Source organism: Lithobates pipiens, unplaced genomic scaffold (genome assembly GCF_037356315.1).
Source record: "Lithobates pipiens isolate NorthernLeopardFrog02 unplaced genomic scaffold, aLitPip1_a1.2 Scaffold_25, whole genome shotgun sequence".
In the NCBI taxonomy this organism is placed as follows: Eukaryota; Metazoa; Chordata; class Amphibia; order Anura; family Ranidae; genus Lithobates; species Lithobates pipiens.
Window position 1 is genome coordinate 1,453,094 of NW_027507787.1, and position 25,126 is coordinate 1,478,219.

The 25,126-nt window shown below is 45.0% G+C and overlaps 1 protein-coding gene across 1 annotated transcript in view; it reads right to left on the minus strand.

Annotated features, from left to right (window-relative positions):
- Nucleotides 1-14,185: 14,185 nt before the first annotated feature.
- Nucleotides 14,186-25,126, minus strand: part of CSGALNACT2 (chondroitin sulfate N-acetylgalactosaminyltransferase 2) — a 97,101-nt gene continuing 86,160 nt past the window's right edge. Inside the window, exons 6-8 of the mRNA XM_077453955.1 lie at nt 24,968-25,062; nt 18,594-18,675; nt 14,186-14,610 (exon numbers count right to left, since the gene is read on the minus strand). Coding sequence (XP_077310081.1) covers nt 14,318-14,610; nt 18,594-18,675; nt 24,968-25,062 — 470 coding nt within the window. The 3' untranslated portion in view covers nt 14,186-14,317. The remainder of the gene's footprint in view (nt 14,611-18,593; nt 18,676-24,967; nt 25,063-25,126) is intronic.

Below are 25,126 nucleotides of genomic sequence, written 5' to 3' on the forward strand. Positions count from 1 at the left end.
CTCAGTGGCAGGTCCCCAAACGCCACTTTTTCTCACGGAAGGCAATTCCGGCTCTCTACCGGCATGTGGAAGGCAATGTCCTTGCCTCGCTGGACAAGGCGGTCAGCGGTAAGGTGCATATTACCGCTGACTCATGGTCCAGCAGGCATGGACAGGGACGTTACCTGTCTTTCACGGCCCATTGGGTCACTCTTCTGGCTGCTGGGAAGGATGCAGGACAAGGTGCAGTAGTATTGGAGGTTGTTCCGCCACCACGCCTCCAAAATGCTACTATTGGTTGTGACACACCTCTCTCCTCCACCCCCTCCTCTTCTTCTTCCTCCATGGCCTCTTCCAGTGCTCTGTCCTCAGAACCAACGGTGCTCCGTAGGCGTTGCAGGGGCTACGCAAGTACGCAGGCAAAACGATGCCATGCCGTGCTTGCGCTGGTTTGTTTGGGGGACAGGAGCCACACTGGGGCGGATGTTTTGTCAGCTCTGCAGGGGCAGGCCGAGAGGTGGTTGACGCCACGCCAGCTTAAGCCAGGAATGGTGGTTTGCGACAATGGCACCAACCTCCTCTCCGCCCTCCGACAGGGACAACTGACCCATGTGCCCTGTGTAGCTCACGTCCTTAACCTGGTGGTGCAGCGGTTCTTGGGCAGGTACCCCGGCTTACAGGATGTCCTGAAACAGGCCAGGAGAGTCTGTGTGCATTTCCGCCGATCATTTAATGCCTGTGCTCGGCTGGCTGAGCTCCAAAAGGAGTTGAACCTGCCCAAGAACCGCCTTATATGTGACATGCCCACCAGATGGAACTCAACATTGGCCATGCTGCAGCGGCTGCACACGCAGCAGAGGGCCATCAATGAGTACCTGTGCGACTACGGCACCAGGACAGGGTCAGGAGAGCTTGGTTTTTTCTCACCACGCCAGTGGGGCATGATCAGGGATGCATGCACTGTCCTGTCACCGTTTGAGGAGGCCACAAGGATGGTGAGCAGTGACAGTGCATGCATCAGTGACACTATACCTCTTGTCCACCTCTTGGAGCATACGCTGCGTGGAATAATGGACAGGGCACTTGAGGCAGAACAGAGGCAGGAAGAGGAGGACTTCCTTGCCTCTCAAGGCCCCCTTTATCCAGACAGTGTTCCTGCTGTGCCACCCATCACACAGGAAGAGGGTGAGGAGGAGGAAGAGGAGGAGGAGGATGATTGTGTCAGCATGGAGGTGGAGGCTGGCACTCAGCATCAGCAGCAGCAGTCTTATAGGGATGATTTACAGTCCCAAGAAACACGTGGACTTGTACGTGGCTGGGAGGAGGTAGCTGCGGATCATGTTGTCCTTAGTGACCCAGAGGACTCCGGACCGAATGCCTCAGCTAACCTACGCTGCATGGCCTCCCTGATCCTGCAAAGCCTGCGGAAGGATCCTCGTATTCTTCGGATCAAGGAGAGGGACCATTACTGGCTGGCCACTCTCCTTGATCCACGGTACAAGGGTAAGGTTGCCGACCTTATCTTGCCATCGCAGAGGGAGCAGAGGATGAGACATCTCCGGGAGACCTTGCAGAAAGCTCTGTGCAACGCGTTCCCAGAGACTGGGAGGTCACAAACTCCTGGTCCTGGACAACGTGTTGCTGAGGCATCAGTCAGAAGGAGCGGTGGAGAAGGTGGCCGTCTGACTGATGCTTTCAGACAATTTTTTAGTCCGCAGCCCCAAGGTATGATTGGTTCCAGCACCCATCGCCAGCGTCTAATTTACATGGTGCAGGAATACCTAGGGGCAAGGTCAGACTTGGACACCTTTCCCACTGAAAATCCTCTGGCTTACTGGGTCTTGAGGATGGATCACTGGCCAGAGCTTGCACAGTATGCAATTGAGCTACTGGCCTGTCCTGCATCCAGCGTTCTTTCGGAACGCACCTTCAGTGCTGCTGGTGGCTTCGTTACCGATCACAGGGTGCGCCTGTCCACCGAATCAGTTGATCGACTGACCTTCATCAAGATGAATCAGTCTTGGATCACCCACAGCTACCAAGCACCTGAAGCTGATGTAACCGAATAATTTTTTTTGAAATACCACATCCCTTCAAGACTGCCTATGCTGATGCTGAGTGACTGTCCTGTTATGTTGATTGTCTATCCTCTTCCTCCTCCGCTGATATGTTGGAAGAACATTTTTGGTTCTGGGTGATGCCAGCAGCCCAATTTTTCTGCCCCTGTTTAACAGGGGCGTTTAAGTACAATTTTTGATGCAATGCTTTGCAGCAGGGCTAATTCCTGCAAAAAAAACTAGAGTATATGGCAGAGGTTGCAGTGTGATGGCACCAGTGCCTAAGGCCCAATTTTTCTGCCCCTGTTTAACAGGGGCGTTTAAGTAAAATTTTTGATGCAATGCTTTGCAGCAGGGCTAATTCCTGCAAAAAAACTAGAGTGTATGGCAGAGGTTGCAGTGTGATGGCACCAGTGCCTAAGGCCCAATTTTTCTGCCCCTGTTTAACAGGGACATGTAATTACAATTCTTGATATAATATTTCACAGGAGGGCCCGTTCCTGTGCCCACCCAGAGTAACTGTGAGGACTTATAGTGTTGTGGCACCAGCACCACAACCACCAAAGGTCAATTTTTCTACCACTGTTCAACAATGGCATGTAATTACAATTCTTGATATAATCGTTCACAGCAGGGCGCTCCAGCGGCCACCAAGAGTCACTTTGAGGGCTTACAATGTTGTTGCAAAACCAACACCTTGTTCCGCCATTTCTGCAGAGCATATAGGGCAGGCCCCTACTTTCAAACATCCAATTTACAAACATCTCCTACTTGCAAACGGAAGGAGACAAGAGCAAGTGAGATGAAAAAAGATGGACGACAAAACAAATTATACAGGGGTGATAACCCTTCCCTATGTTTTCCAAAAAGCTTAAAGATATTTTTTTTGACTGGAGCTACACTTTAAAAATGTACCGGTTGAAAATGACAAACAGATTCAACTTAACACAACAAACCTACACAGTCCCTGTCTTGTTTGCGCCGCCTGTATACTGCTGTTCTGAGTATATAGGGCCTGGGGGCCACACGCATTTCCTTTTTTTTAATATGGGTACAGGGTTCCCCTTAATGTGCGTACAAGACCCAAATAGGCTGGTAATGGGCAGGGAGGGCTACCCATGCCATTTTTCTGAATGATTTTCAACCATATTGCAGGAACCAGATATAACATTAAAACCGCAAGCAGTTTTAAATGGTGTTATTTCCGTTTAATGTCATTTTGTGCAGGGACTGTTCTAAACACGGGAAACACGTGGCACTTCACAGGCATACTATAGACACCCCCCAGGCACCATATTTAAAGGAATATTTCACTTTTTTTTTTCACTTTAATCGTCATTAAAATCAGTGCTCCCGCCAAAACGGTAGTTTTTAAAACTTTTTTTTGCAGTGACCCATGTCCCCTGAGGCAGGAGGCAGATCGCCAAACCCTTTTTAGCATACTATCTTGCATATTAGCCGTTAAAATTAGCACTTTCCAATTCGAACGTTCGAGTCCCATAGACTTCAATGGGGTTCTAACGTTCGTGCCGAACGCGGGGGTCGTTCGCAAGTTCTGGTGCGAACCGAACCGGGGGGTGTTCGGCTCATCCCTAATCTCTAAACACTACAGAATTCATCTGCTTCTGTCACATCATCAATAAACACCAATGACCCAGTGCCACTGGAAGCCATGCATACCCATGCCATCACACTGTCTCCACCATGTTTTACAGATGACATTGTGTGCTTTGGATCATGAGCTGTTCCAAGCCTTCTCCCCACTTTTTTCCCCATCTTTCTGGTACAGATTAATCTTAGTTTCATCTGTCCAAAGCCTTTCCAGAAATGGTCTGGCTTTTTTAGATGTTTTTTTGGCAAAGTCTAATCTGGCTTTTCTATTCTTCAATTTAATACATGGTTGACACCTTGTGGTGAACCCTCTATATTTGCTCTTGTGAAGTCTTCTCTTGATTGTAGACATTGACAATGATACACCCACCTACTGGAGAGTGTCCTTCACTTGTCTGGATGTTGTGAATGGGTTTTCTTTACCATAGAGAGGATCCTGCAATCATCCACCACTGTCTTCTGTGGACACCCAGGGCTTTTTATGTTGCTGAGTTGACCAGCGCATTCTTCTTTCCTCAGAATGTACCTGTAACTGATGATCTGGCCACTCCTAATGTTGCTGCTATCTCTCTGATGGATTTGTTACATTTTTTGAAGCCTTACAGTGGCTGGTTTCACTTGCAGGGACAGCTCCTTTGAATACATGATGTAGGTTCACAGCAATGGATTCCAAATGCAAATACCACACTTAGAATCAACTCCAGACCTTTTACCTGCTTAACTGATGAAGAAATAACAACGGAATAACCTAGACCTGGCCATGAAACAGCTTTTGATTCAACTGTCCAATTACTTTTGGTCCCTTGAAAAGGTGAGGTGGCTATTCTTAAGAGCTGTATTTCCAAAACCCTTCCTCCGAATTGGATGTACATACCCTCAAATTAAATCTGAGAGTGTGCACTTTCAGCCCATATCCATTATATAACTATAGGTTGAATATGTTTTGGTAAATCCCTAAAAAAAAAAACTGAATTTTTGTGTCCAAATATATATGGACCTAACCGTAAATCTTTTGGCTATGCTAGGGGCATATATGGTCAGTAAATGGTTATATGTGCAGTGGTAGCAGTCATCTACAAACATCTTGGTATCACATGTCTTCCCCACCCCAATGACAGAGTTGCGTTTCTTTTTTTTTTTTGGTGCCCTTAAACATGGAACCCAGTGTCAAGAAAAATGTCTCAGTTGAGGATTTGTATAGTTGTTTATTGAAGATCAAAATAAACAAATGAGGCCAGCGCATTTCGGGGGAATTGCCCCCCTTCTTCAGGGCTGTATTTCTCAGAGAATGTTTTGACTCTAAGAGGGTTATATCTATATATATTCGATAATCGGCTCTGCAGTATGCCAGCATATGTCGGCATTGTGGAGCAGAGCCACTGATCAAATATATTTAACCCTCTCAGAGTCTCTCCAAGAAATAAAGCCCTGAAGAAGGGGAAGACAACTACCCTGAAACACATTGGCTCCACTTGTATACTTTTATCTTCAAAAAGCAACTATAAAAATCATCAACTGAGACATTTTCCTAGACACCAGACGCTTCTCTCCAATCACCCAAGTGTTCCCTGCGGTAGCACCTCCATTGTTATCAGAAAGGTAGCAGGCCCTAGACTCTAACAATCTATCACCTACAACTGGGATATAACGCATTGGAAGCAATTCCCTTTATATCCTCTACACTAGGGCTTCTCAACCAGGGTTCCTCCAGAGGTTGCTAGGGGTTCCTTGAGCAATGAGCAATTTCTGCCTCTCAGTTAAGTTCCCACTGACACCATTGATATGTTTAGCGATCTGTAAGGCTGTAATTCTTCCCAATGACCACAAGTGTAAGGAGCATTCCTCCCACTGACCATTACACTAATGTATAATGAGTTGTAGATATAGTCATTTTTAGCAGGGGTTCCCCGAGATTGAAAAGTGGGTTCCTCTGTGTTGAAAAGGTTGAGAAACCCTGCTCTACACAGTTATCCTCCGCTAGGCAACCTCCAGTGACACCAGTCCAGAGCTGCCTTCCACCCAAACTTGTTAACCATGGATCCAGAACCTTACTTGTCTTTGGCTCCATACCTGAAATGTGTACCATAGCCACATATTAAAAGGGTCTGCCATAGCAGGCTGCAGTTGGGATTTTTAGACCCCCACACACTAGGGCCAATCAGACTATCAGCATGTCTTTTGGAGTGTGGAAAGAAATCAGTGTACCCAGAGGAAATCTACGTAATCACAGGGAGAGCATCCAAATTCCTTGCAGATGGTGTCCTAGTCAAGATTTGAGCTGAGAGCCCCATTACTGCAAGACAGAATTCTTAACCACTGGAAAATGAAAGCCACTTGAAAGGAAGGACTTCTAGTATGGGCAGGATCAGGCAGTAGAATATACAACAGGCTTCCCCTTGGGGGATAAAGTTGGACAAGATGTGGTTCAATCTTAAAACTGTGTAAGGGGTTCATTACTGTTAGAGTGGTAAAGATAAACCCCCTTCCACAGTTGGTAATGTCAGCAGGGAGTGTAGATCAATTCAAAAAACATTTAGATGTGTTTCTTAGCAGATACACATTCATGTTGAACTGGATGGACTGGTGTCCTTATTCAACTTTACCAACTATACAAATACAAAAGTGGTCCATCTATTGAGCTTGGTTTAGAGTTTACTTTAAGGTCATTACAAGGGGGCAATCTTTACATGTGCAGAAAGAGATGTAACCTTCAAATATAGAAAGGCTTCTTTCACAGTGAGGCCGCGTACACACGCGGGGACTGTTCGCCCAACTTTGTCCGTCAAACAGTTTCGGCAAACAGTCCGCTCAAAATTAGCATGGACGGACATGGCCACACACGACGGACGAACAGTTTGCTGAAACCGCGCACGATGACGTGAACGGCACGTACGACGGGACGAAAAATACGACGTCCTATACACTGCATTATAACTTTCGGCGTGTAAATCCTTTCTGAGCATGCGCGGAACTTAGTTTGACGAACAAGCCTACACACGAGGGGACTGTTCGCTGAAACAAGGTTTCAGCGGACAGTTTTTCGGAATTTCCGAAAAACCTTGTTCAGCGGACTGTTCGCTGAAACTGTCCGCTGAAAGCCCACACACGAGCGGACTGTTTGCCGAAACACTGTTCAGCGAACAAAGTTGGGCGAACAGTCCCCGCGTGTGTACGCGGCCTAAGAGCTGTGAAAATGTGGAATAGACTCCCTTAAAAACAAGTTCTGGTGAGTAGAATGTTTAAAAGAGAGCTGGATACATTCTAAATGCACATAATATAACTGGATATTAACGTCTATAGGTGATAATGCCAGGGATAGGTAATCCACGGAATATCCAATTGCCTCCTGGGAATCAGGAAGGGATTTTTTTGTTCCCTGCTAGAACAAATTGGATCATGCTTTATTGGGGTTGTTTTCACTTCCTCTGGATCAACTGTGGGAATAGGATTGTGTATATGGAGGTTTTCCATTGGCTGAACTAGATGAACTACATTTATTTTTGTTCAACCCAGCAATGTATCTAGGTACTGAATATATTCACACTCTCTTCTCCAATATTAGTACTTTTTCACAGGCCAGTGATAAGTTTAGGGCTCCCTGAAGAATAGTGGATGGGTTAAACATTTAAAAACGATGCTGTAGATCACACCTGGAGTAAGAGTCCTTTGCTCTCTGGTGTGGTGTTATACCTTAAAGCAGGGATATGCAATTAGTGGACCTCCAGCTGTTGCAGAACTACAAGTCCCATGAGGCATAGGAAGACTGACAACCACAAGCATGACACACAAAGGCAGAGGCATGATGGGACTTGTAGTTTTGCAACAGCTGGAGGTCCGCTAATTGCATATCCCTGCCTTAAAGGGAAAATGCCAATGGGACTGGAGGCGTATGTTTCATAAATCCAATAAACAGACGCCTGTTTTCATCAATTCAAAAAATAAAAAAAATATGGAACAAGGGCAAACAGATCCAAGGGTTCACTGAATACAGCCCAATTTGGAATGACTTAACTCATTTGTTGAACTGGCTAAGCTACAAGGGCACAGGTGGCACACCTTCGGTGTCTGGCTTAAATATTTTGTGATGGCAAGTTGATGTCCTTTCCTGAAATACAAAGTGAGTTCAATTTACCTCCCACCATGCTTTAGTCCTACCTTCAGCTCAGGCATGCCATGGGTGCACAAGGGGATGCAGATAGCTGGGTTATGTCGTCTATGCCTATTTTTCACCTATCACAGTCTAGCACCAAAACTAAGGGGATTACATCACACTGTTATCAAATGCTGCTGACATACCACCTGAGGGCGCACCCCATTAAGGCTGTATCCCTATGGGAAAGTGACTGCTCATGGGAGCCCAGTGGGAGGAAGCACTGCAATCCATTTCTACCTGCTCTTTGAATGTTGCACAAAAAATATCACAATTATACATTGTACTTAGGGTACATTACACCCCACAAAAGCTTCACAAAATGGGCAGGCTGGCAGACCCCTTATGTGGTAGGTGCAGGCAGCACAATGGGGACCTAGTCGATCTCCTTTGGCGATGCCCAAAGCTCCATCGTTACTTGAGTAAGGTGCTTTGCACACTCAACCGGGTGTTTAAAACCGATGCACCTCTAAGCCCAATATACTGTATTGTTCTGGAAAATGTGATCCCAGAGGAGATGGTTAGGACTGCATTTTCCAGGAACCTGTTCCAGGCCCAAAAACGTATTTTGATGAGTTGGAAATCGATCTCATCGCCCACAGTCGCCACGTGGATAAAACACACATGGGGAATACCCTTGTTATGGAAAAGTATAGCAACACAGGAGGAGCCTGGGTAGATTTGAACGTATTTGGTCTCCACGGCCGGATACGCCAGGACTGAGCCCCAGGGAGTTGGTAATGGCCAGACTTCTACAATGCCCTGTGGGATAATTATGCCATGCTTATGTCACTCTGTAACAGTTGTAATATGTCACATGTTTTGACGACACGGGACCTTGATTAGTATGTACATTGGTTTTGATGGCACAACAATAAACCTGATATGTAAATGTCGATTTTTGCAAGTGCAATGTATATACATGGGAAGTTGTTTACATATGTTTATTAAAGTTTTTATTTTTATTTTTTAAATCAAAATGCAAAAGGGAAAATGAAGCCACATCAAAAAACAATCCATATAAAAATAAAAGGCAACAGTAAAGGTTAAATAAAAAAAATAAAAAAAGACACAAAGCCCATCATTTAGAACTGGTTTATATAAACTGTAATACTACTGGTTCAGAAGTAGACAAAAACATTGCATGTGAGTGGTGGGACTTCAGTCCACCAAATACTGTAAACTGCAGAACATACAAATATAAACATAGTCCATAGCCAAAAAAACAAAAACTTCCATTGCTTGTGACAACAAAGTAATGTCTAGTCTTGTCCACGGTTTTCCTACAACCTTTTCCTAAAAAAGCAAAGCTCTTTGGTAAAATGTTAAAGTGAGCTGTAATTGGAGGATTCCAGAATTTGAGAGGCAAGGAAGATAACAAAAAAAAAAAAAAAAAAACACGACTAGATCAAAAATAAATCCTTCATTAAAATTATTATTTTTTTTTTTTACACCCAGAAAAGGGCAGAATAATAGGACAATGACACAATCATTATACCTCCCTACATATAAAACCTGCTTGTGTGAAGCTGAACTGCCAATGGGTCAGTGATAACAAAAGTATTGACACCCTTCCCCCCCCCCCCCCCCCCCAATGCCCAACCTTCACTTCATCTTTTTGCTCGTTAATACTGAAAAAATGTTTTTTTTTTCTTTGGCCAATCCTTTGGTTAAAACCAGAGTTGACGCATTGTAGGTTCAATGTGTATGATGTTTTGTTGTGTTGTGTTCGTCGAGGAAGATAAATAAAAAAAAGGAAAAAAAAAAAGAAGAAGAAGAAAGAGTTGAAGCAAACCGGTCACTGAAATAAAGTTATTTTATGAAAGTGCTTAATTGGCACCCTCCCCACCACCCCATAAACCACCAGCACTAATGAAATGTGTCTATGAAAGAGTAAACACAGGCAGGCCATACACGGTTTGAATTTTGGCAGGTTCAACAGGAACCGGCCAAGATTCAAACCATGTATAGGCAGACTGAATGTACCAAATTTAATCGATCAATCAAATTGGGTAAAACCAGCCTGTCTGATTTTACATGCAATTATGACTAGCGGCTGTTATAGTCGCTAGCAATAATCGCCGTCTTCTCCTGGCTGGGGACGGTTTCCCCCGCCCCCTAGTTAGTGACATACCACTTTAGTTCTTGTATTTCCCCAATCCCACTGCTCTTTCCTTCCACAAAAAAACAGGCCACTTTTTTTAAAAGAACACGTCATCGTGGGCTGGCGTCTTCCTTGTTCTGTACACTGGCCCACTAAGGACCACGCCAGATCTTACGCATGCACTGCACTGCATTGGTGATGTAGCCTTCCCATGGGACAGCTGAAGGCCTGGCTAGGTCACCACAAAAAAAGGAAACTAAAATGAATTAAATTGCACCATCATGTATTTTACTTTACAGAGGCATGGAGCATGTTTCTATATCAGCATACAGATCTGCATGTACCTGCAGTGTTTGGTTTGGTAGGGAGTTAGTGTTAAAGTAGACCTCCATACTGCTTTCCTGCAAGGTCTTAAGCAGAGCCACAACCCCCAGCAGGTCACAGCTCTGCTCATTCTTGAAATCCCATATCAAAGATGTACCATGTATTTATAGAAAAATATCTAATTTATTTTAATATTTATTAAAAAGGTAAGAATAACATGGAACTTTAACTATAAAAAAAAAAAAAATGGGCGAACAGGCAGGATTAGGATAACGCAAAAGAGGCATCCTTTGTTTCTTCTGCACTAAAGTTCACTTACCTGCCTGTCCGCCCCTCTATGGTGAGATGTGCATGCGCAGCTCACTGTTGAAATTCAGCAATGTTGAAGCTGACACTGTGGCAGTGATGTCACTCTCAACCAACCAATGAAAGTTCTCGGCGTCTGAGGCCTGGTAGCCAGCTGTCCAAAGATGTCAGAGACCTGTGGGCAGCTCCGGGATGCTGCATTGCTGGATCCAACAGGAGCAGAGTTCTGCTTTAAACATCAACCCACAACCATGGTTTCCTTTTGGAACTGCTATTGCACAAGTTTATTTCTTTGACAGGTTTGCCTTTGAAAATTTAGTTTTTTTGTTTTAAAACATCTGAAATTGGAAGTCCTGATTAAAAGCAGACACAAGTGACATTACTCAAATTCACCGGAAACGTATGTCCTATTGTCTGATGGCTACCATTTGTTGTCCTGCCTTATTTCCTTCTGCCTGATTTACTCCATTACTTAGTCCTGGGCTTTCCCACCTAAATGACCCAAGCACCGCCCACCCCATCCAGTAAGAACCTCTCAGTAGCCAATAAGACTGCTCGCTAAAGAAGGTTCGGCAGGGCCTTGCACTTATGATTGGAAAGTCAAGACCCATCAACATCCATGGTTTTAGGAATAATAAAGGCAATGCCAGGCCCCTTTCTATTTGGGCTTATGCAGGACTTGCTTTTACGTTTTGAAAGTGAACTTTAAATAAATAGACCATTCTAACTGTGGAAGTGTATAAATACTGTGCTACAAATAACAAATGACATTTACACATAACATGGTCTCCTAAAGCAAGGAAACGCAAATCACTAATTGGTAGAGATGTGTCCATCCTTTCCATTACATCATAGTGACAGATGCAGCAAGGAGAGCTGTGATTATATCAGAAGCATTATATTTTACTTGTTCTGATCTATACTCACAAAAACTAAAGTGTCCTCACATTTATTTTGCAATTAGGCGCAGTACAATGTATACTTTTTTTTTTCATATATACAAAATGCTACAAATAAAGTAGGGTTGTGCACATGGCAGAGTTTTGATTTAAACATTTTGAAGGCTAGGTGCATTATAGAGCGAACCTGAGCCAGGGTCAGTCCTCTTGATTCTATCCCGAAAATAAGACCTAGTGTGATTGTCAGTGATGGCTGCAATATAAGCCCTACCCCCCAAATAAGCCCTACCCTGTGTCCCCGAAAATAAGCCCTACCCTGGAAACAAGACCTACAAGGACTTTGATTAGGGCTTATTTGGGGGGTAGGGCTTATATTGCAGCCATCACCGACAATCACGCTGGGTCTTATTTTCGGGGAAACAGGGTATGTAGCAAAGTACTACACCTTGGATCAGAGGATCGCAGGTGCAATGCTAGGCTCCTGCGGACTCCCTTTCTCCATCTCTCTGGCCATACAGGAGTACAGACTTTCAGTTACAGAGCTGGAGGGAGTGCCAATAGACTACAAGTGCAGTGAGCACCGCCCTCGGGTTCCACTGAGAACTGCAAGTCTCTCTGCTGCAGCGAAAATTGAATTTGTAGTTCAATCATTCACAGATCTCTGTGAATGAATGACATGGCTGTTGTAAAGAAGAACCCCTGCATACGGTCATGGCGGGTCGGGTTTGTCTAAAAGAGTGGATTTTTTTTTTCTCTATTTCATAGAACGGCTATATTAACATATGTATTAAAGTAAAAGAAAAAAGTTCTTAAAAAGTGATAAGCCTCATTAAAAACGTATCTAAAGTGAAGCTTTAAAGAATATGTTACCCCAATATTTCATATTCCTGATATGTGTCTGTTGTACCGTGTACTTATTTAAAAAAAATCCTCTCTTTGTGTTGCTTCCTTTGTGTGAAATACCCGTTGATCCTGCCAGTCCCCCCTCGATCTCCTTCTTCAAACTGACAACACTAGGCATAGAAGCACATCCACCCCAGCGTAGTCAGTTATCAGGCAGAACAGCCTACCTGTTTTCTAATGATCAGACTTGTGCTGACCCCCCCCCCCTTCCCCTCCACAGCCATTCACTGGGGAGATCAATGTGCTGCTGTTTATCCTCCCCCAGCTCTCTAAGCCCCATATGCAGTGGAGAACAGAAGGGATATATGATCTTTTTTTTTATATCTATAGACACAAACATGTTGCCTTTCATTTCTATTTTAAATGGGTTGCTTTGCAAAGCAGGGGTTCACATATACTTTAATCAACATATTAAAGGGTAAAGTCCAACCAAAGCAGATATGTCAGCTACCAAAGCCGATGCTGTATCCTTTCAAAGAAGGATACAGGTAACATTTGAAAAGCAGTCAGTGAGGTATTAATGAACCCCACACTGTGCTAAAACCTCTCAATTTCCCTTAATACCCTGCTTCCCTGGAAATAAGACCTAGCGTGATTGTCGGCGATGGCTGAAATATAAGCCCTACCCCGCAAATAAGCCCTACCCTGAAAATAAGACCTACAAGGACTTTAACTAGGGCTTATTTGGGGGGTAGGGCTTATATTGCAGCCATCACCGACAATCACCGACCCTGTTTCGGGGGAAACAGGGTAGCAGTTTTCTCCAATCACCTGCATCCACATTCTAGGGAGCACCTCACAGGGTCAGGAGGAGGGCAGTCAGACCGCACTTCCTGAAGCCTGTTCTCTATCTTCTCTCTCTGAATACGATTGGTGGTGCAGAAAGAAAACTTCCACACAAGGTTTGAATCAGATTGGTGGCTGTAAGAAACTGATATATTTCCATTTTTTTTACTATATGCGGGAGCCAGTACGGAGCTTGCAGTGCAGGATCCAGCATCACAGGTAGGTACGTTCTGAATTCACCTACAGAAGAAAGGTAACTTGAATGCCTGGATAAAAAAAAAAAAAAAAAAAGTATATGGAGCAGATAATTGGTACCCACGTATGCCAATCAAGTTTTCATTTTCGGCTCTAACTGGACTGTACCTTTAACAAGGCTTTAGCCTAGTATAATGCATCCTGGCTGCTTATAGCACCTTCTAGAAGTACAGGATACAGCATGCGATTCAGTCATCCTAAGTTGCCACCGATTAGCTTATTGCTGTATTATGTCACCCTCTCCTCTGACAGCTGAGGTGCTATAAAAAATAATTGTGCTTAATCTGACCTGCCAGCGTACACCAAGAAAACTATTCACACAACTGTCTGACATAATGAAATTATTCAACCGTGATGTAAAGATGTGCTTGACCGTTCTACAACATTCCTTCTACAGGCTTGTGACAATCAAAGTAAAAAAAATTAAAAATAAAAAAAAAAATACCAAAACAACAAATCAAATTTAGCAAAAAAGTAAAAAGCACAAAAACAAAAATGTAATATTTACACATTCTCCTTTTCCTGCAGTGATCATAAGGGACTCTGCAGTAGTAAGGCACAAAAACTGTCCATTACTAGGCCCAGACGTACCTGTGTGCTCCCTTTGCTGTGGCATCTATGCCACGGGAATACATTTCTCAGCTAGATATGGATATGCTGATCTAGTAGCGTAAACGTATTATTGAATCTGATTATTTTCTGTGCTGAACATAGTTAGAGTACACGTTCTCTGTCAGATCTGATCCCTGTCTAGAATTACCCAGACACCTTTGCAATGGATAGTATGGCACAAAAAGCTTCAATGTTCTCATGATATGCTGGGCTTATTTATTAGTGATGTCCTGCATCCAAAATATTGTACCCTTTTATTTCTATTCAGGCCCAGCTGACTATTGATTTTCAGCTTTTAGGGCTTTCGCGGTCCCACGCATCACTTGATGGCTCATGCATCCGGTTCATTATTTGTCCTGAAGGCTTGCTTGCGCAAGTGGGCCTCGATTTCATCCCGAAACACCAACATGCCGAGGTGCGGGTGAGAAGCCTCGTTCATGGCCTTCGATTGGATGCACATGCGATACTGCTCTGGAGTGAGTTCATCCACACAATGCTTCTCGTGCCACAGATGAAACAGGCCCGGCACCGGTGTTCGCACCACAATCAAATCTCCGTGGAGGTATTTTCTGTACAAATGCACATCTTCACCTCCCCAGCCTCTGACTTCCAAATCAAAGCCACCTGGAAAAAGACAAAAGCGAGCACATTGAGTACAAAAGGGTCGTTTCTCGAACTTTCCACTAGAGGGAGACAAACCATTAATAATGACCAGCAAGTGTGCTAAATGTGGAACTGAATAGAGAAATTACAATAGTGGGAATATCATTCATTGCACATCTTACTAGAGAAGGCTTTTATACAATTCTTAACTTAAAGTGGGGTGCCCCAAAAAAAAAAAAAAAAATGTAAAAAGTCAGCAGCTACAAATACTGCAGCTGCTGACTTTTAATAATTGGACACTTTTTTTTTTTTATATATTTTTAATCACTTTTTTATTTTTTGGTGGCAACACCACTTTAAAAGCAGATCTTCACCCTGGGAAAAAAAATGTAAAGCCATCAGCTACAAAAACTGTAGCTGCTGATTTTTACTACAAAGACACTTACCTGTGCAGGGATCCAGCGCTGTCCTCACCCGGGCCACTTCTTCGCCAGTCTTCGGGAAGATGGCTGTGACTCCCTGAGACTTCACAGCTGGCTCCCCATTGCACATGTAATTTGGGAACGGAACTGCAGCCTTCTGGGACCTGTGATGTCCCAGGACACTGCGGGCACGGCGGGCAGGGCAAACTTCCACCTGGATCTTCTAGGACAGCGATTCTCAACCAGGGTTCCTCCAGAGGTTGCTAGGGGTTCCTTCAGCATTGGGCCATTTCTGCCTCTCAGATAAGTTCCCACCGACACCATTGATCTTTTTAGCTATCTGTAAGGAGGTAATTCTTCCCAATGACCACAAGTGTGAGGACCATTCTTCCCACTGACCATCACACTAATGTATCATGAGTTGTAGATTTCTAATTGTTAGCAGGGATCCCAGAGACTGGAGAACTATTTCAAGGGTTCCTCTGGGTTGAAAAGGTTGAGAAAGGCTGTTCTAGGAGATTCCAGTTGAAGTAGGAGTGGGTACCTGCCAGAAACGGGTACATGCTCCCTAGGAAAAAAAAATGGCAACAGTAGAATTGGAGGAGGATCACCAGAACTTCTGTTTTAGGGTGATATCCAGCTTTAATGGCAAACCAAGTTTGGTACTCAGTTATAATCTGTAACTGTTACCCTGTAAAGTCACCATTATACATTAACCACTTCAATACAGGGCACTTTCGCCCCCTTCCCTCCCAGCCCAATTTTCAGCTTTCATCGCTCTAGCGCTTTCAGTGACAATTGCGCGGTCATGCTACACTGTACCCAAATGAAATTTTTATCATTTTGTTCGCACAAATAGAGCTTTATTTTGGGGTTATTTATTCACGACTCCGGTTTTTATTTTTTGCGATATAAGCGCAAAAAAAGCGGAAATTTGGAAAAAAAAAATATTTTCTTTTTTCTATTTTAAAAGAAATCTAATAAAATCTAATTTTGTCATTAATTTAAGCCAAAATGTATTCTGCTACATGTTTTTGGTAAAAAAAAAATCCGTTAAGTGTATAATAATTGGTTTGTGTGATCAGGGACATATGTACGCAAATGATCATGTACATATGTGTGCAGGTGATCACGTACATATGTGTGCAGATAATCATTGGGACATGTGATTTTAGTGGGACATATGTGGGGGACATGTTTTTATTATTAGGGACATGTGTTTTTATTATTTGGGGACATGTATGTTTTGGGGACATATGTGGGGACTGTGTTTGTACGGTGTGTTGTGTGTTTACACTAGACTGGTGATCAGTTAGTAAAAAGCTGTAAAAAACAGCTCATACTCACTGATCACCAGCCGGCTGCAGCGATCTGCTCTCCTCTCCTCAGCGATGACTTCCGTGTGAGGAGAGGAGGAGCCGATTGCCTAGCAACCGGCTGTTTGCTTACATCACATGACGGCCGTGATTGGACACGGCCGTCATGTGATCAGGAGGGCCAATCACAGAGCCCTCCTCCCGATCTGAGATGTGCCGTGTCCGGGTGACACGAGCAAATCGGGATCGCACCGCTGCGTGGGCACGCGCGCGCGTGATCCCGCTCCTTCTGAAGGACGTTCCTGAACGTCCTATCAGAAGTAGACGGCTCCCACCCGGCCGTATATATGTGCATTGGCCGGGTGGGAAGTGGTTAAAGTAAACCTTCGACACGAAATATGAACAAAGCATATCCCTCTATAGTGTGTACTTGTCTCAAGAGCACTGTGTCATTTATGCCTGCTGCGTCATTCCCCTGCTCTCAGCATGAGTCACTTCTGACAAGTTTTCCTTACACCAAGAGAAAAACAGGTGACGGGGCGTGGGGTTCTCCAGCACACAACCTGTGATTGGTTCAGCCTCAACTCTGTTCCTGTGTGAAGGAGGGTGTGTCCCTTCCCTTCCCTCCAATCAGTTGTCAGAGCTCTCCTCACCAAACTCTGAAGAGTAACTTTAGCTCTCCACCCCCTGTTTTCTAGCAGCTCAGACAAGCTTTATAAATTCTGCACCTTGGAACTGATGTAGAAAAAATGCAGATAAACAGGTACAACTTATGAAGGAGGATTTATTTAAAGTGGTGGTTACCATAAACATGTAAATCACTGACAGCCCCTCTATTATTAAATTATATTAACTGCTTCCCGACCGCCTCACGTAGATATACTGCGGCAGAAGGGTATGTACAGGGAGATTAACGTACCTGCACGTTGCCCTTTAAGAGGCGGCTCGTGGGCGTGCCCACCGGGAGCTCTGCGATCACGGATCCCGCGGACCCGATGTCCGTGGGGATACTCGTGATTGTCTCACAGTGAGATGCTGATGTAAACAAGCTTTTCCCCGTTCTGCTGTAATCGGAAGTGCTGATCAGTGACGTGTCACACAAACCCCGAATCACTCCCTAGGACACTCTTAACCCCTTCAGCGCCACCTAGTGGTTAACCCTTTCACTGCCAGTGGCATTTTTACAGTAATCAATACAATTTAGCATTGGTCACTGTATTAATGACAGTGGTCCCAAAAAGGTGTCAAGATTGTCCAATGTATCCGCCATAATGTCGCAGTCATGATAAAAAGCGCAGATCGCCACCATTACCAATAAAAAAAATAATAACAAAAATGGCATAAATCAATAACCTATTTTGTAGACGCTATAACTTTTGCGCAAACCAATCAATTAAACGCTTATTGCGTTTTTTATTTTTTATTATTATTACCAAAAATACGTAGAAGAATATGTATCGGCCTAAACTGAGGAAAAAAATTTTTTATATATATTTATGGGGATATTATAGCAAAAAGTAACAAATAATGTGTTTTTTTCAAAATTGTCGCAATTTTTTTTGTTTATAGCGCAAAAAATAAAAACCACAGAGGTGATCAAATTACCACCAAAAGAAAGCTCTATTTGTGGGGGAAAAAAGAACGTCAATTTTGTTTGGGAGCCACGTCGCATGACCGCGCAATTGTCAGTTAAAGCGACGCAGTGCCGAATCGCAAAAAGTGCTCTGGTCAGGAAGGGGGTAAATTTTCCGGGGCTGAAGTGGTTAAAACAAAGCTTGTAAGTGTCTTTTTAGAGAGGGGGGCTTTGACAGAGACACAGACATGGAGCTGACAGGCAGGGAGGGAGGGGTGAAGGGAAGAGAGTGGAGATCTGTGGATGACAGAGGGGCGTAACCTGACCACAGTGATCAGGGCTCAGCAGCTCTGATCGTCGTGGTCAGTACAGAGAGGGGGGACACAGGAAGCGAAAGGATCAGCCAGTTTTTTTTTACAGTTTAGAAAGGGGCAGATTAGACAGCACAAGCACTGTACTGTTTAATTTACTATAAGGGAACAGCCCCTTTTTTTTTTTAGGGAAACAGACACTTTAATCTCTGTGTATCACCTGAGGCCAGTCGCTCCATTGGATATATGTGAGGGTTTGCATCCACTTGAAGCATGTCACAAAATACTATAGCCAGGGTACAACAGCAGTGGCAACTATTTGTTTTCATAACCATAATTTGTACTAAAATCAAATCGCTTTGCTGGAAAAACAAGAACTTACCTATTGATAAGAAATCTGATTTATACTGACATGTCATGCCAAACCCAAAATCTCGCCAGAAGCCGGAGTCCTTCTTATGAACCTAAGGCAATGAAAAGTAATGTTACTAGTGGTACATGTCTAATAAGCCTCATCTGGTTTTGTAGTGTGTGTGTGTGTGTGTGTGTGTGTGTGTGTGTGTGTGTGTGTGTGTGTGTGTGTGTGTGTGTGTGTGTTTTACATTTCTGTATGGATTGCACTTCTTCCTTTATAGATGAACTCAGTACACACATGTTGTGTATTCATTTAACAGCTCTCTCAAAGTAGTCTTAAAAGAGAAGTATGTTCATAGTTCTCATTTGGTCACAGGATTGCACTTACTTGTGTTCTCAAGTGACTCAGAATCAACCAACAGCGGGCTAAAGCCTGGGGTCAGCTGACTGACAGAGCAGCTCCAGACTCTAAAGGTGTCAGAATCCACCTAGATGCCTGACCCACAGCTTACTCCGCCTCCCAGCATGCCACAGAGTCAGCTGCTCCCGCCTCCATCCCTGACACAGGGCTCCAGTGAGCACTGGAGGGGAAAAGTACAGAGTGGTGGTCACTGACAATCACCCCTCTCTGCTCAGAGCAGATCCAAGAATGGAGCCATCAGTGGTCATGTGATCACTCAGTTCTCCAGATTAGAGGCAGCAGATGATCGCTGCATCATCGGACCAATACTGCAGCCATAGAGCTGCACAAAGATGCATTTTTTGTTTTAGGGGTACTCCACACCTTTCTTTTAAATGTGATTATACACTAAAATGTGACTCAAGATCCTTTGCACTTCGGCCCTGCCCTGGTGAAAAGGGGCAGCTCCAGGGGCTAATCAGTTGTACTGCAATGCTGATATGCTGACAAGCAACATGCTGAATAGAGGAGAGAGCAGAGAGATAACCTCTTCCATCTGTTACTGCTCCTTCACTGTCAATAATAGGCTGGAGGTAGGGAAGGGACAAAGCTGTGTTGCTTAAAGCGGTGGTAAAGTGATTTATACCTAAAAGGTAAACCTATAATAAGACATAATTTAGGAAATTAAACATTAGTGATGTCACTGGCGCACACACACTGAATGGAAGGCGCCAGCCATTTCAGAGCTGTGTGCCAATAGACCATGACTCCCGTGCGTATGCACGGGAGTAAAACCACTGTGGTTCACCATTCAAGCGGCCGGAGCACACACACCCGGAAGACAGACCGAGTGAAGATGGAAACCCTGTTAAGCCGCGTACACACGGGCGGACTGTCTGGCCTACTTAGTCCGCCGAAACACATTTCAGCGGACAGTCCGTTCGTGTGTGGGCTTCAGCGGACTTTTTCAGCGTGCAGTCTGGCAGACTAAATATTTCGGAATTTCCGTAATACTGTCCGTCGGACTCGCATTTCGGCGGACAATCCGCCCGTGTGTGTGCCAGTCCGCCGTACTTTTGAAATGAGCGGACTTTTCCCGCCCGGAGAAAAGTCCGCTCATTTCGAGCGCGTCTCCAGGTAGGCGGGGCCCGCGAAGGAGACGTCGCTGGCCCCGCCGCCTGGTATGGACTTAAAGGGGAACCCCAACGCCAAAAAAAAAAAAAAAAAAAAAATCGGCGTGGGGGTCCCCCCCCCAAGTCCACAACAGACCCTTGTCCGAGCACGCTACCCGGCCGGCCAGGAAAGGGGGGCGAGCGGCCCCCCCTCCTGAGCCGTACCAGGCCGCGTGCCCTCAACATGGGGGGGTGCCTTGGGGAAGGGGGGGCCGCGCGGCCCCCCCACCCCAAAGCACCTTGTCCCCATGTTGATGAGGACAAGGGCTTCTTCCCGACAACCCTGGCCGTTGGTTGTCGGGGTCTGCGGGCGGGGGGCTTATCGGAATCCGAGAGCCCCCTTTAATAAGGGGGCCCCCGGATACCGGCCCCCCACCCTATGTGAATGAGTATGGGGTACAATGTACCCCTACCCATTCACCTGTAAAATAAAAGTACCAAAAAAAAACACAACACACGAGATAAAATACTTTATTGCACAGCTCCGGGGGTCTTCCGTCTTCGGGGGTCTTCTCGCCGGACTCCTCCGCTATCTTCTTGTAGCTCTTTTGCTAGCGGAGGAGTCCGGCTTTCTTCCTCGCCGCCGGCCTCTTCTCCCGACTTCGGGGGTCTTGTCCCCCTCTTCGGTTCTTCTGCCGGGCCACCGCGCCTTCTTATAGCTTTTTTACAGGCGGTGGCCCGGTCTTCTGTCGCCGCCGCCTTCCGTTCTTTTTCTTCTTCTTCTTCTTCTTCTCCAGGAGATGTTGCCTCGACGATCTCTCCGACCGGAATGCCAGGGACGCACTGCGCAGCCACTTATATAGGGACAAGGGGCGGTGTCACATGGCTTTATGTCACATGGGTTGGTCACATGGGTTGATGTCACATGAGGACTATGACATTGTAAGGGGGCGGGGTCACCATGTGACACCAACCCATGTGACATAAAGCCATGTGACACCGCCCCATTGTCCCTATATAAGTGGCCGCGCAGTGCGTTCCTGGCATTCCGGCTGGAGAGATCGTCGAGGCAACATCTCCTGGAGGAGAAGGAGAAGAAGGAGAAGAAGAAGAAGAAGAAGAAGAAGGAGAAGGAGAAGAAGGAGAAGGAGAAGGAGAAGGAGAAGGAGAAGGAGAAGGAGAAGGAGAAGGAGAAGGAGAAGGAGAAGGAGAAGGAGAAGGAGAAGGAGAAGGAGAAGGAGAAGGAGAAGGAGAAGAAGAAGAAGAACGGAAGGCGGCGGCGACGGCGGCGACAGAAGACCGGGCCACCGCCTGTAAAAGAGCTATAAGAAGGCGCGGTGGCCCGGCAGAAGAACCGAAGAGGGGGACAAGACCCCCGAAGTCGGGAGAAGAGACGGCGGCGAGGAAGAAAGCCGGACTCCTCCGCTAGCAAAAGAGCTACAAGAAGATAGCGGAGGAGTCCGGCGAGAAGACCCCCGAAGACGGAAGACCCCCGGAGCTGTGCAATAAAGTATTTTTATCTCGTGTGTTGTGTTTTTTTTGGTACTTTTATTTTACAGGTGAATGGGTAGGGGTACATTGTACCCCATACTCATTCACATAGGGTGGGGGGCCGCAGACCCCGACAACCAACGGGCAGGGTTGTCTGGAAGAGGCCCTTGTCCTCATCAACATGGGGACAAGGTGCTTTGGGGTGGGGGGGCCGCGCAGCCCCACCTTCCCCAAGGCACCCCCCCATGTTGAGGGCACGCGGCCTGGTACGGCTCAGGAGGGGGGGCGCTCGCTCGCCCCCCTTTCCTGGCCGGGTCTGTTGTGGACTTGGGGGGGACCCCCACGCCGATTTTTTTCGGCGTTGGGGTTCCCCTTTAAGTCCATACCAGGCGGCGGGGCCAGCGACGTCTCCTTCGCAGGCCCCGCCTACCTGGAGACGCGCTCGAAATGAGCGGACTTTCCTCCGCGTGTGTGGGCGAGTCCGTTAATTTCAAAAGTAGGGCGGATAGTATGGCGGACTTAGTACGCCGTATTAGTCCGCTCAAAAAGTGGTGTGTGTGGTCAAGTCCGTTCATTCGAAAGTATGACGGACTGTCCGTCGGATTGTCTGACGGACTAAGTTGGCCAGACAGTCCGCCCCGTGTGTACGCGGCTTTAGTGGTGACAGTTCACCACTGGAGGGTTTTGTTTCAAGGGACGTCTGTCATAATGTCCTAGTATGCAATGCTCCAATTTTTTTATTGCCAATTTAACAGCTGCAAAGAAATGTAGTTCACAAGGCTGACTCCGTTGTCTGGCAGAGCTGTTTAAATCTTAGGACTGGATGGATAATTACAAATGCAGGCAGTTCATTCAGCTGCCTTAAATGTCAGCGGATTGTGAATTTAGCCGTGTGTCTGGAAATCAGCTTTTAAAAGAAACATAGCAATTTTGAAGTGTGAGTCTGCCAGCTTTCATCCCACCTTCATTAAAGGTCACACAAAAGCTTTTCACACCAGTAATTTACATAACTCGGGGTGTTTTTTTTTTTTTTTACTGTAGAAAACAGGAATGCAAGTTGTTGTTACATAATAACCAACCGGATTTGAATCTGACCTTAGGCAACAACTTCATTCTTATTTTTTAAAGAGGCCCCTAACAGCAAAATGACACACAGTGCTTTGAAAAAGTATTCACACCCCTTGAAATTTTCCACACTTTGTCATCTACAACCAAAAACATAAATGTATTTTATTGGGATTTTAGACCAACACAAAGTGGCACATAATTGTGAAATGGAAGGAAAATGATAAATGGTTTTACATTTTTTACAAATAAAAATCTGAAAAGTGTGGCAATGCATTTGTATTCAGCCCCCTTTACTCTAATACCCCTAAGACCCCCTTCACACTGGGGCGCTTTGCAGGTGCTACAGCACTAAAAACAGCGCCTGAAAAGTGCCCTGAAACAGCTGCTGCTTTGTCTCCAGGGCTTTCACACTGGAGCGGTGCGCTGGCAGGATGGTAAAAAAAAAAAAAAAAAAAAAGTCTTGCTTAGCAACATCTGCTAGCAACACCGCTCCTGCCCATTGAAATCAATGTGGCACCGTGGCTATACCACCGGCAAAGAGCCTCTGCAGAGGCGCTTTGCAGTGGTTTTTAACCCTTTCTCAGCCACTAGCGAGGGGGTAAAACTGCCACACTAGAGGCCAAACAGCGCTGCAAATTAGACGGTAAAGCGTCACTAAAAAATAGCAGTGATTTACCGCCGATGCACCTCCCGCCCCAGTGTGAAAGGGGCCTAACTAAAATCTAACGCAACCAATTGCCTTCATATGTCACCTAATTAGTAAATAGAGTCCACCTGTGTGTATTTTAATCTCAGTATAAATACAACTGTTCTATGAAGCCCTCAGAGGTTTGTTAGAGAACCTTAGGGAACAAACAACATCATAAAGGCCAAGAAACACACCAAGCAGGTCAGGGATAAAGTTGAAGTTTAAAGCAGGGTTAGGTTATGAAAAATACCCCAAGTTTTGAAAATGTTACAGAGCTCTGTTCAAGCCATCATCCAAAAATGGAAAGAGTATGGCACAACTGCAAAACTACCAAGACATGGCCGTCCACCTAAACTGACAGGCCGGGCAAGGAGAGCATTAATCAGAGAAGTAGCCAAGAGGTCCATGGTAACTGCAGAAGCATCAGAGATCCACAGCTCAGGTTGGAGAATCTGTCCACAGGACAACTATTAGTCGTGCTCTCCACAAATCTGGTCTTTATGGAAGAGTGGCAAGAAGAAAGCCATTGTTGAAAGAAAGCCATAAGAAGTCCCGTTTGCAGTTTGCGAGAAGCCATGTGGGGGACACAGCAAACATGTGGAAGAAGGTGCCCTGGTCAGATGAGGCCAAAATGTAACTTTATGGCCTAAAAGCAAAACGCTATATGTGGCGGAAAACTAGCACTGCACATCACCCTGAAAACACCATCCGCACCGTGAAACATGGTGGTGGCAGCATCATGCTGTAAGGATGCTTTTCTTTAGTAGGGGCAGGGAAGCTGATCAAAGTTGATGGGAAGATGGATGGAGCCAAATACAGGGCAATCTTAGAAGAATACCTGTTATGAGTCTGTAAAATACTTGTGCCTGGGGCAGAAGTTCACCTTCCAGCAGGACAATGACCCTAAACATACAGCCAGAGCTACAATGGAATGGCTTTGATCAAAGCTTATTCATGTGTTAGAAAGGCCCAGTCAAAGTCCAGACCTAAATCCAATTGAGAATCTGTGGCAAGACTTGGAAATTGCTGTTCACAGACGCTCTCCATCCAATCTGACAGAGCTTGAGCTATTTATATAGAAGAATGGGCAAAAAAAAAAATCACTCTTTAGATGGGCAAAGCTGGCAGAGACATCCAAAAAAAGACTTTCAGCTGTAATTGCAGTGAAAGGTGGTTCTACGAAATATTGACTCAGTGGGCTCAATACAAATGCACAGCACACTTTTCACATATTTCTTTGTTAACAAATGTTGAAAACCATTTATCATTTTCCTACCACTTAACAATTATGTGCCACTTTGTGTTGGTCTATCACATAAAATCCTAATAAAAAATACATTTATGTTTTTGGTTGTAACATAAATTGCAAGGGGTATGAATACTTTTTCAAGGCTCTGTACAGGTTTTATTTCTTTTTATTAAAGGTAAATCGGGAATACTGGATTATAGATTTACCACTGGCAGCCTGCAGGTGGTATGTTAGGGCCTGCTGAGCGGGTTAATTGACTGTTATGCTGTGAAAAGCTTCTGTCATTTTATCTCATCTTATTCTGGTCTTTTCACAACAGTCATAGTTGTGTGAACCCACAGAGCTATCCAATCGTTTATATATGTTTTAGGTGAAACAGAAGTACTATACTCACCAGCTGTTGCTCCACAGAGGGTAGTACATCTAGATTGGCATACACAATTGCAGGATTGTAAAGACTAAATACAACTGGATAGAAGACTTTCTTACCTAGAAAATAAAGACATGCTTCAGACCTTGGTATTCTTCTATTGAGTTCATAAAAAAAATTATT